The sequence below is a fragment of the Homarus americanus genome, unplaced genomic scaffold (assembly GCF_018991925.1).
Source record: "Homarus americanus isolate GMGI-L3 unplaced genomic scaffold, GMGI_Hamer_2.0 scaffold25483, whole genome shotgun sequence".
In the NCBI taxonomy this organism is placed as follows: Eukaryota; Metazoa; Arthropoda; class Malacostraca; order Decapoda; family Nephropidae; genus Homarus; species Homarus americanus.
The window spans coordinates 5,923,063-5,936,530 of NW_024726235.1; the positions used below are offsets into that span (position 1 = coordinate 5,923,063).

The 13,468-nt window shown below is 35.9% G+C and overlaps 1 protein-coding gene across 1 annotated transcript in view; it reads left to right on the top strand.

The window, feature by feature from the left end:
• LOC121865474 (GPI transamidase component PIG-T-like) overlaps positions 1-6,602 on the top strand; it is a 28,139-nt gene extending 21,537 nt beyond the window's left edge. Inside the window, exons 8-11 of the mRNA XM_042364946.1 lie at positions 256-399; positions 3,949-4,198; positions 4,671-4,832; positions 5,392-6,602. Coding sequence (XP_042220880.1) covers positions 256-399; positions 3,949-4,198; positions 4,671-4,832; positions 5,392-5,650 — 815 coding nt within the window. The 3' untranslated portion in view covers positions 5,651-6,602. The remainder of the gene's footprint in view (positions 1-255; positions 400-3,948; positions 4,199-4,670; positions 4,833-5,391) is intronic.
• The last annotated feature ends 6,866 nt before the right edge of the window (positions 6,603-13,468 follow it).

Below are 13,468 nucleotides of genomic sequence, written 5' to 3' on the forward strand. Positions count from 1 at the left end.
TTCTTAATTGTGCCACATTTGATACATGTTAGTACAAAATCATTATAGAGCCACCTGTTGAGCTGTAATTCTTTTGACCAAACTGCAGATTGTATCTGAGATTTTTATAGCTTGGTCAGCTAACTTCAGTGTTAGGCCAAGCAGGAGGTTGACATGGGGATGTTGGGCAGGGCAGGAGGTGGGTTATTCAGGGGTGGTGGACAAGGCTTGATCTTTCTTTGTATGTAATAACAATTTTCATTTCTATTTTATTAGGATACGGACAGGAGAGTGGAAGCATTACAGTCAAATTCACCAACACAGGATCCAAGGCCTTGTCTGTTGTGTACCTTGAGGTTCTACCATGGTATCTACGACTTTTCCTCCACACTTCACATTCACATGATCAGATGCAATCATGTATGTTTTTGCTGTACAGTACAGTCACTCCTCGACTTACGACATATTCTACTTACGACAACCCGGACATACGACGGCCATGGTCGTATAAAATATTTTTCACATTACGTATTTTCGAGTCCTGACGTTAGTAATTCCCTTTAAAATGGCTGGCAAACGTAAAAGTTAGTGCTGAGAAGAAAAAGAGACACCCATTTTAGAATTTCTATGTATTATTTGCGCCTTTTCGACTTACAACCTGGTCGTCGGGACGGAACCCCGTCGTAAGTCAAGGAGCGACTGTATATGTTGGTACTGTAGTGTAGCAGATTGTTTTGTGTGTATATAATACTTAACTCATTAATTATTGGAAATTCTCGGGGATATACAATTGTCAGGATTTTGAGGTAATTAATCCTTTTTGTAGAATGAATCATTTCTCCTTTGTTTATCTTTATTGCTATTCATCAAAGTACTGTAGAATTATAATAAAGGAAATTGAAATTTTCCCTGTTACTGTACAAGTTGCTACTTCATGCAGAAACATCTTAAAACTTGTTTTTAAGAGCAATTAATAATTAACAGATATTAAGTTATTTAATTTATTAGCTCAGCTAGTCTAGGACAAAAGTGAACTGCCGTCTGGTCTTCTTTGTGTGTTTGTACTCACCTATAGTAATTTCCAAGTAACCTTGTAAATTTTTGTGAAACCAGGCACAGTTCATTTGAATGGTGTTGAGTGAGACATATGATCCTTAAATTGTTACAGCTTGGCTGTAGTAACATTAAATGACCAACAAGTATATGGGTGAGAACCCCAGGACCCAGACATGTGACTGAAATCTAAAAGTTGATTAAATCCCCTAAAATGGTAACCTTCATTTTCATACTGGACTTTTAAAAGATATTGTCGTACTAGACACAACGCTGGGATCCTTTTAATGGCTGAGGAGAAGAAAATTTTCTGAATTCCCTCCCTCAAGGTCATAAATAACTACCCTGGACAAGGCAGGATCTCCTAGTGTTGTTTTGGCAGGTCACTTGATACTGTCAATCATAAAAGGAGGTTTGATTTTCTATTTAGTCTTTTCCACTGTGTCCCTTTTAAGATTTACAGCATAAATGTAGATCTTCAGTCATCAACTTACAATTTTTAACACCGCAAGTTAAATATCACTTGTATACTGTATATAACACATCATATGCATTTTTTGTATTGAAACTGTTATCCTAGACACTTCTCTCACAACTTGCTAAAGAAAAGAGGCCTAGTTCCTTGTACAGTATGTGCTTTGAATCTAAACTTAGTGTGTATATATATACTGTATATATATACTGTATATATATATATATATATATATATATATATATATATATATATATATATATATATATATATATATATATATATATATATATATATATATATATATATATATACAGTGACCTCGTTTAACGAACACCTCGTTAACGTAATTTCGATTAACGAACTGCCTTCCATAAGGATCTTCAATTCGGTTAACGAAAAAAATTCGGTTAATGAAGTTCATACGAACCGACCTCAACATGTTTTCGCTTGCACTGACCGGGCAACCAGCTTTAGTATCAGTCCGCCAATACATTAATCGGTTCTAGGGCTTAAATTCCTTACTATTTTAGTAAATATCAAGAAGTTTATACTATTCAATAATTTTAAGAGTTTAATATTCAATTTTTTAGTCATTTTAACAATTATTGAACATAATTGAAGGTAAAGTGACTAGTTTAATGCGCGGCATCCAGCCTCTTAAGATAGCAAACAGGAGTTAGTCTCTCTCTGTTTTCACTGGAGGTAACATCTTGCTTGAGACTCTCTTCAACTAAACACTTTTTTTCTGTGTTTCCAAGCAAATTATTGGTCATTTTGAAATATATTTTACATATTGACAATATATAATGCAGTGCAGTGTTCATTTAAAGAAAATAATCTTGAATTACACCAAGAGAGCTAAAATTTTATGGGTGAAATGGCGCCATGGGGTGACTTCTCTTCCACCCCAATGCCTTCTCTTCTTCCTTCTCCTCCACCCCTATTCTAAATCCCATCATCATCATCCAGGAGCCTTCTACATACACACCTCAAAGTAAGTGAACTTTTCCACCATTTTTGTTGAATTTAGGAAATTTTCGGTGAGCTGGAACCAATTACCCAAAAACCCATTGAAACAATGGTTTCGGTTAACGAACTTTTCGGTTAACGAACGACCTTCTGGAACGGATTGAGTTCGTTAACGGAGGGGTCACTGTATATATATTTCATGTAAATCCACAATGAAAACGTGGATAAGATAAATCTTGATAAAATCACACGGGAAAATGGAAACAACGGAGTACCTTAGCTTTCGTCTTTATTCAAGACATCTTCAGAGGCAACTGGATTACATGGACAGAGAGAGGCTTAAATATACAGGGTGACCTAAAAACATGAGGTCAGGTCAAAATGATGACATCCACTAATCCCCACACCAACACACACGTAGAGGAGCTTAAGAGAAGGGTGGTGACGTGACTAGCCAAGTCAGGTCAGAAAAAAGGGACCCACAAAATAACTATCATACATCTAGATCAAAGGTTTTCAAAGCATTTTTAACCTTGGGCCACTGACAAATAAATTTATGTAACATATTATCAGTTTTGAACTGACCATCACTAAGGTTTATTGATTTTAATTCCTTAATCAAACTAGCTTCAACAAGAAGTCTTTCTGTGACACAAGATGATTTGAATACTTCTAAGCTTTTTTCCCAAGCAATGGGGTGATTATTATTCCTAACATGAACGAACAAGGCACTGCATCTACGTGTGTGTTGGTGTGGGGATTAGTGGATGTCATCATTTTGACCTGACCTCATGTTTTTAGGTCACCCTGTATATTTAAGCCTCTCTCTGTCCATGTAATCCAGTTGCCTCTGAAGATGTCTTGAATAAAGACGAAAGCTAAGGTACTCCGTTGTTTCCATTTTCCCCAGTGATTTTATCAAGATATATATATATATATATATATATATATATATATATATATATATATATATATATATATATATATATATATATATATATATATATATATATATATATATATATATATATATATATATATATATATATACATATATATATATATATATATATATATATATATATATATATATATATATATATATATATATATATATATATATATATATATATATATATATATATATATATATATATATATATATATATATATATATATATATATATATATATATATATATATATATATATATATATATATATATATATGGTAATACTGTACAGTACAGTTTTTGTTTCTATACAGCTAAGTATACTGTGGAGGTTAGCACTGTACAGTAACCATGTAAAAGTACTGGGTATCATTTTGATGTACAGCACAAGCATGGGCATGGTCTAAACTAGGTAGACCTATGTGACAAATTTTTTTTTGTACTAGTCCACGACAAATTATATGCCATACAAATTAAAAAAAACAACAACATATAATATGGATTATGCATTTCTTGACAGTATACGTTTCTAAACTGGTGACTGCGCGTGACCGAGAGCAAGGGTGGTTGTACGAAGCAGTAGTGGAAATTCCAGCCAGCTCAACAATAGAACTAAGCCTGGAGTTCACGCGTGCTTTGCTTAAGTGGCTTGAATACCCACCAGATGCAAACCATGGGTTTTACATTCCTGCAGCAACCATTTCAGCAATTCTTCCTAATTCACGAAATGTTTCTGTCAATAATCTTAATGGCTCTACTCTCAAGGAAAAGTAAGTTACATTTACAGTATTAAACAACTTCATAATGTTCTAAGAACAGCAGGGGGAACTCAAGTGGGTGGTATTCTCAACACAATCAAATTTAATTGAAACATTAGTGTCACCTCATTTTTTAGTTAATATGGTCTTTGCAGACTTAAACAGCTTTAAGCAGTTAATTTGATTTGTCACCAGAATTTATAGCATGCAAATGTACACTCTCAACAAAAACTTCTCAAACACCTGGGCACGATGGATGTGAGGAGTAGAATGGGGCTTGTAATTTTTCAGATTGCATATTGCTTATAGCATTTGAGAAGTTTTGGCAAGAGCGTACATATTATTGTCATGGCTACCAGGTTCCTGGTGGTGTACAGGAAGAAGGAAAATCTTCCCTTTTTCATCAGCTTTAGATAAAGGGGACAAGAAAGTGGAATCAGAACTTAAAATATTCATGGCCCTCATGTTTTTACCTCTGTTGCAGATTGTTGGTGCAAGATCGGGCAAGTTTTGTGCGTATTCACACGGAAACCCTCCTTGTGAGCTTACCTACTCCAGACTTCTCTATGCCCTATAATGTTATCTGCCTTGCATGCACTGTGGTTGCATTAGCATTTGGACCAATTCATAATATTACTACTAAAAAGTAAGTATGAAAGTTTGTTGGGACATGTGATATGGGATAAAGGCATATGCTACACTTAGAGCCACAAAGAAGTTGACTTACCAAATTTTATTTGTATTTGCTATTACAGTCTTCATTTTGATTAGCCAATCATTTTAGCTAATTTAGGTGGGTGTATTTGCATAATTGGTAAAATATCGGTTATACACTGTACAGTATTCATCAGTTAATGTACTTTTTACATTTTTTTGTAAATCAAGATCTTTAATAGCTTATGAGTGGTCTGTAAATAAATTGTGAGTACTGTAGTGTGTTAGTAAAAGTCTTTGGATCTCAGGATTCAAATAGATAAAAGTAGCTGGGATCGATTTTTTAAAGAGCATTTATCAAAAAAGCACCAATGTTATGACTGATAATAACCTAAGGGGAATAATTGCACGTAGCCAGGTTATTTATATGATGTGTAAAGTAGATCTGTAGAATAAAGAGCTGTAAAATCATTATCTTTAAATATACAAGTATACATTTAATTGTTGATTTTTATTTGGATTGGCATTAATGATTGTGTTCATATTTTCAGGTTGGTACTGAAGAAAATAGAGCCTAAAGAGTCATTCTTCAGTCGTATAATGAACAGGATAAAAAGTATAGTTAAAAGAGGCCACAAGACAGGAAATGACTCAATTGCAAATAATTCAACACAGGAACCAGTTACTGTTGAGGAGAATCCACTTTATGAAGATAGAGAAGAATTGGAAGATATTGCTGAAGAGGAGGAAGACGAGGATAAACTCAGTTGCAAGTCAATGAATGATTATGAAAATAAGAAAAATAGATGAAAAGGTTAAAATATATTGATATGCATAGTAGATATTGTAACATATCTCTCGGGTTATCCATTACATCACACATTTTTATTTCCATTACTAGTTTACCACAAAAATATTTCCATTGAAATTTTAAAAGACGAATAAAATATTGTTTTAGAAGACATTAAAAGTTCAGTTATTTTCTGAATTGAGTAAGTCTAAAAATTTTGTGTTTGTGGTAACACAGTCCCCCTAAATTAAGGAAGGTACATTCCCAGACCAAAGTTTCTGTTACAGTCAAGGTGGAGGGTACAAAGTCTGCCTACCGTAAGTGGACGGTTGGTCCGCTGTCCAGCCATCGTCCCCCACAAACAAGCACCCTCTCATTTCAACAATCGAGTTCTGATACTTCCATTTCTTAGTAACGACTGGGAAATGATGTCACTGTTTTGTTTAATAAATTCATGAAACAATTTACTCAATTAAATTTTACATTTTATGACATAACAGGTTAGATCACTGTTAGATAATCATGACTTAGTGGAGCGTGTGTGTTTTGGTGGCTGGGGTTTACAGTGGTATCAGAATCCTCCAAGCTGTATTTTCCCTAAGAATGGTAGTCAATATACCAAGCACGAATGTGAGGGATAATATGGTTCGTAAGAAAAGGCTTTATCACCCTCCGTGATAATGGGTCTACCATACGTAACCTTGGCTTGATCGCTACATTGGATGACATGATGGGAGTAAAGCTAACATATGAGTTACCCAATTTATTTAAAAGTTTCACACCTTGAAGTAGGTCACAACACCATTGATTAGGGTTGGATGGAAAAATAGAATAAAATTTGCATGACCATATTTTATTATTAGTTGTACTCTTATAGGTAACCATAAATGTTGCCTACCTAATATTATATACAGTACGTTCAATATCTTTGTAGATATTTGCAGTTAAAAAATAAAGCACTTATTCAAACAATCTATTCTTTAGATTACATAAATTATGCATAACACATATTATTAGCAAAATTATTCAATCAGTAGCCAGTCCAGCTGCCCTGCCTGTCCAGCTCTGTTTGACCCTTGTAGTATTCCCACTGTCTGTTAATGTACACCAGAAGTTGATTGCTGGTCTGTTCCTCTTCCATCTCCCATGTGTTGACCATGAGTGCCCACATGTACTCTATGATGTTCATGTCTGCTCCTTTTCTGGCCATTCTAGGAGCTCTAGGTTGTTCTGCCTCGCAAACCACTGTTGAATGACATGGGCAGTGTGTATAGGGCAATGGTCTTGGACAAATAGATTGGGCCCAGGTGATGGCAGGAAACTCTCCTCAAGCAGCTTAATGTATTTTGCTGCTGTAAACCTTCATTCAATCTGGTACACGTCACCCATGCCGTGTTGTGAAACCCAGCCCCAGACATTGCAGGTCACGTGTCCAGAACAGGCTTTGTCAAATATGTTAGACATGTCATACCTGCAAGCGTAACAGAGTAACAATTAGTTAATGTTTATTGATAGGCAATATACGTATGAAGATCTTGCATAATGGAGAGATATAAAATCTTTGTGATTCCCGTTATTTTATTTGTTGTTCTTTATGGTAAAACTACTATAATTTCTGGTAATTGCAATGATCTGCATGACCTAACATATTGCAAACATCATACCTTGTATTATTGCATCTCCTGCAATGAATTTGGCCATGAGAAGTGCTGTAGAAAACCTTCTCATCTGTAAATATCACTCTTTCCAAAATTCCTCGTCTTTCTCAGCATAGTGCCAAGTGAAAGCCAGTCTCCCTGCTCGGTGTCCCTCTGGCAGGTGCTCTTTCCTTGCGAGCATGCGGTGGTGTAGACCCACCTGATGCAACCTCTGTCTTACAGTTCTTGCAGACACTGCTAACTACAAGTTTTCCCTTACGGACTCTGTGTTTATGAATTGGTACACCTCGGCTGCTGCGATGATGTTGGCATCCTCGGCTGGCGTAGTCCATGGAGCACCTAATTTTGCTGAGAAGAAAATGGGAAGCATATACTGTACAGTATAACTTGGTCATATTAAAAGCATCGACGCTATTATACTATTCTCATGAAATTTGTAGAGTGCACTGCTGACCCAATAATAGCTTACCCAGGTCAGTCACATTTCTGCTTTCCTTCCACCTCCTGACCCACTTGGCTATGGTTGTGGGAGACATGCCAAGCTCATATGGAGAGATCAGAATCATGGAGGCCGATGATTCTTCCTCTTAAAACTAACTTCTTTTCCTTTCTGTTCTTGTCTGACCGGTGGAGCTACTATGGTGGTATCAACAACACCTCGGTTGAAACTTATCCTGCTGTCTGGTGTGCTTAATATTCTGACTACCATTCTGAGGGAAAATACAGCATGGAAGATCCCGATTTTATCTTTACAAACCCCAGCCACCAAGTTATACACTTATATCAAATAATGTAAAACTTGATTGGGGAAATTGTTTCATGAATTTTCTAAACATAACAATGGCATCCTTTCCCAGTCCTTATTGAGAAATGGAAGTATGTACAGTATCAGAGCTTGATTGTTGAACTGCTCGGGTGCTGTTTGTGTGTTGGGGGTGATGGCCGGACAGTGACCAGTGTAGCCACTGCTTGAAATTTGTTGCTAGATCTTGAAAAATATACCCCAACCTTGAAAACTTGAAAGAAAATTTTGAAACACTAAGTAATGTGGCACCCCTGAGCCCATGATTTGCCAATTATGCACCTCAAAACAACATGAATCTTCCTTCTTTCATTTTGAAAGACATGTTAATATATTGCTGCAGTGTAGAAGCAACAAATAAAAATAATTATTTAGTAGGCCACATTAAACTGTTACTACAGTACAACAGGTCTACTTGCTTAGATATTAAGTAAAATATCTGCATTTGTAATGGAGAATATCAAATGCCAATTTTTATTTGAATATTATTTTTGGGAACATTTTATATACCGGTACTGTATTTGGTCCATCTTGTAGAATTGTTTTGATTAGTTTTAAAATGTTTGTAATTGGATATAATTTTGTCATACCTTGACATTTTTTTAGCGACCTGGAAAGATTCAGACGTGAATCTTGTCAACTTTGTCTTTTCATGAGTGGCATGACTGACAGCTACTCACTATTCAATAAGGGTGGGGCAGACTTTGCATCCTCCACCTTGACTGTACAGTATCACAAACTTTGGTTAGAGACTGTACTTAGGAAAAACATATGAATGTTTCTTTGTTAATACACCGTAATTCAAAATACCTATGAAGGTAACTTTGAGTTAGAAGCGCAGTTAAGGCTACAGACCATGGTAAGTGACCACTGAAATCCCAGCATCCTGAATACCCAGTGGGAAAGCCCCCATCAGGGCATAATAGTTCAGCAGGAGGATGCATAATTCAAGAGGATAATGCGTTTGCTGCCACTGCAGCTTTTGGCCCGGCACACTTGCAGTACTAAAGTGTCATTACAGTATGTTTGTTCATAAGCTTCTGATGTCACTGTATAAGGTTCCAGCCTACCACTACTCTTTTGCTCTCAGTCAGTATTATGAAAACAAGTTTATTTTTACTTTATTTATACTAAAACCCTCTTAATATGGACGAATTGGGGGGAAATCCAGCCCGTATGAAGCGAATTTCTGCCCCATCTGCTTCGTTTACAAGCTAGTCGCACTGCTACAGCCCTAGTGTGTGCATCTCTAACTCCTGTGGACTAATTACAATGGCTTACAAAGGCAAGACCACTTCAAAAGGAAGTCAGAAGAGGGCTAGAAAAGCATTTAGCTTGAAGGACAAGCAAGAATTATATATATTATACTGCAGGTTAGTGATTCAAAAGTGCTTATTTATTTTTGCCACGACTTGGGTAGATCTGGACTATTTCGTGTTAATCTGGACTCGATCCAGATTAACAGAAATTAGTCTGGAGTGGTTTGCCAGTCCGGATGAAGCAGAAATCTGGATTTAGAGGGTTTTATTGTAATTGAGTTTGTATGTTTGGCATTTTTCACAGTTTTACAAATACTGTAGTATTTAGATTTTCAAACTTCTTTTATTATGTTCCATACCAGTACAGTAATTGCTTAATATTTTTGTGGTGGAAGTTGACAATTTATTTTGATGATACTGTAATTTTTTGGGTAAATAAGGATTTTTTTTCGTCCTCCAGGCCTAGTTCCTATTTTCCCATTGAAACTAATGATATGCCTCAGGTTGAATCCACAAGTAATCGAATTGGTTAATGTTAAAGGCTCCAAATATGCTGTGTGAAGAACTGTTGGCAGGAAGTGCATTGTCATGTGTACAATACATCTTTTTGCTAAAATATCATACCTTACTACAATTGATGGAGTATTCAACATGCTGGAATCTGTGGTCACCCCAGCTATAAAATTGGATTCATGCCTCAATCATTAATTTTATGTTTTGTAATGGGCAATTGGAGATCCATTCCAAATCACTTATCATTCAGAGGTAATCTTTCTGTGTGTTTTTATATAGCTTTCATTTTTATAAAAGACAATATATGCAGTACACCCTTGATGGAGAATGGTGTAGTAAAATGCTAGCTTGTAATTTATTCAATTTTTTTAGAGAGAACAGGGGGCTCCTATAGAAGGAAAATTTTACCAGTACAGGGGGCCCCCCAAATTTGTGCTCAAAATGGCCGCTAATCGCCAATTTGGCAAATAACATTTGCGGACGGGGGGGGTAAATTTTTGTCTTGTGATAGCTGTTTTGTGTATCACACACAATTGTTTTAAATAAATTCTGGAACTCTTAAAGTGGCAGGGCTGATGTAAACACTTCTTCAGGGCTTTTCTTTATTGTTGAAGCATCTATATACACAGTCCTGAGTTTAGGAGAGAATGTATTGTGAATTCCCTCCAGGGGAAGTGTTTTGAGTACACTTGTATGGGAACACTTGAGTTAGGTGTTCACCCCTTAAATAGTGGTAAGAATCTAGCTCTCCCCTGTGAGCAGGAGGGAGCGTCAAGCGGGTGTTATGATTAGTTAGTTGACCTCGCCTGAATTCTGAGAGTTACAAGCTCAGCGTGTATAACGTGAACAACTACTGAGTCATTGTTGAATAACTTAGTGAATAATTTGGTTTTATACATTTGGGTGAATATTTATATAATGCAAAAGGTGCTGTTTCATACTTGTGTACAAAGAAATGTATATTCCCTTTATGTGTTTGCCCTAAGGACATTATTTCTTTCACCTGTAGTATTGCATATGTGTGTGTGTGTGTGTGACACACACACACACACACACAAAAATACAAAAACACATACAAATAAATAATAAAAGGAAAATACTCTCGCAAATAATCAGAAACAAATTTATTAAAAATGTGAGATTCTACCCTCACGTCCGTTCTCTATTACAGTACTTTATTAGCAGAGCACAGACTTGTGGGTAGACTCACATTTTTAATAAATTTGTTTCTGATTATTTGTGAGAGGATTTTCCAATTATTATTTATTTGCATGTATTTTGTGAGTGTGTCTACACACACACACACACACACACACACACATACATACATACATACATATTTACAATACACGTTGTGAGGGCGCGGGTTCCCACTCTGTATCTACACCACCCTCATCTTACTTAATTCTCTTAGTCTTACTCAGTTCTGTCACCTATTCTTTTGATAGCATGGTCGAGGGTCTATGGGGAAAAAACACATCTTCTCAGGGGTCGCTAACTCACTCATGTTTTGCGGGCGTGGAGTTTAATAAGAATCATTAGTTAAATAGATCAGCAGTCAACGTGACCATGACAACGTAAAGGAAATTACTGTCTCTAAAATGAATGGCTCCTTGTCCCAGCTGCAAAAATGCCTGCAGCTTTAAAACAACCCAGACATAATTGGATACATCCAGGGTGTCATCCGCGAATAACCGAGAACCGCGAAGTAAAATTCCCTGTACAGTAATATATCCGTTAACCGGAATCCCCCTTAACTGGAACTCTCCGATGCAGTAGAATGTCGAGTTAAAGTGATTCAATTTAAGATTATTGATTTAAAGCGACACACTCACTTGAGGACAATGTTTTAATTTAAAGCTAATCTTTCCTATTTTGCTCGAGTCAATCTGGCGCATCATATTTTAAATTTTGCTCCTAATGTTTCTCTGGGCACGCTACACTGTCCTAAGGACAAAGCTGTACTGTACATGTACTCAAAATAATGTACTAAAATTTTTGTCTAATGCAAACTGTAGCATGTATATATTCAAACTAATCACTATCTTATAAGAATTCCAACAATATTAATTATATTCTCCCATGTCAGTTCAGTGACATTTTATAAGAGAAAAACTTAAAGTCACTCTTAAGGACAGATAAATAAATAAATAAGCACTAGACCTTGGCATCAACTGTCACACATATCACCTCACCTCCCCCATCTTCCCATCAGCTGATTGCTAGTAAGCAGACCATTTCACGTCCCATAATTTTAGGTGTGTTGATTTATGAGTGTTTGTTTTAACATAATACTACAAAAAAAAATGTTTTGTTTATTCTAGGAGATGGGCTCAGGTGCATCTGGGGAGACTCTCAGTCTTTTTAGTGTTTCTCTCAAGTACCAAACTAAATTACTTCATTGAAACAACACTTCGATTTAGTGCGAATTCGGTTTACAGCGACCTCTCTTAGAACATATCTCTGTTACATAGACGTTCTACTGTAGCCGGAATTAAAAATTTCTTGGAATAATCGTTCGCAAAGATGGAATTTTCCAGAAAATTCCGGCTTTGGGAACAACTTTCTTTGGGGCACATTTCTGGAAACGGTGGAATTTTTCCCAGTACCCAGAAAATTCCAGGGATGGGGGATTTTTTATTTAATTTTATTTATTTATTTATTTATTTATTTTTTTGTATAATTTTTTTTCTGGGTTTGAAAGAAGAAAATCAGGCTCATTTTCCGGAAATGCCGAGAAAAATTTTACCTGTAAAATTCCGGGGATGGAGGATATTTTTCCGGGTTCGAGAGATGATGTAATGCGCAATTTCTGGAACCCGAGAAAATTTTTCAGTTGCCCAGAAAATTCCGGGGATGAGGGATTTTTTTCCGGCTTTGTAAGAGTTGTCGCGTTACCTGGAAATCTCTTATTCCCGGAAGTGCTCTGCACCAACTGTTTCGGCTAATGGAGATATCACTGTGTGTTGATTGAGAACAAAAGGCTCTGAAAGAAAGTTGCTGGTCATAGAGAAATAAGCAATGAACAAGTGTAAAGATGTCAGATGATGCCAATCAAGAAATTTTTTTTTTTTTTTTTTCCTAAAAGCAAGAAGTTAGTATTACTGTATTAAACACTTGCATTGTGCAGACCACTGCTATGGTTTTGGGGAAATTGATGAGTTGTGTTTATTGTAGAAGGGTAGATTTTTTCTTTTTAGTAGCTGTAAGTCTTTATTTCCTTTATTTGCCAATTTTGATGGAAAAACAATTCACTTAAAATTAAAAGGCCATATAAAACTGAACCTCATTCTCTATCAAGGGGCCCTTTTTAAGGTAAGATTTATAAGATTAATTGAGTTATCCCTGATAAGGTTTTATTTTATGCCTATTTATAAAAAGATGTAAATAGTTTTTGCAGGCATGTTATTATTAAGCAGTGGAAAAATGTAGTACAGCAAATGTGTAATAGGTCATTAGTAGGGCCCGGATAGTTATGCATTTGCATATTTCATATGCAAATGCATATTTTGCGTGATTTCTATGATAAGTGCATATTACCTAGATAACTGCATATAAATGCATATTTTGGTAAAATATTCATCTGGCAGTATCTCTTTGTTGCCA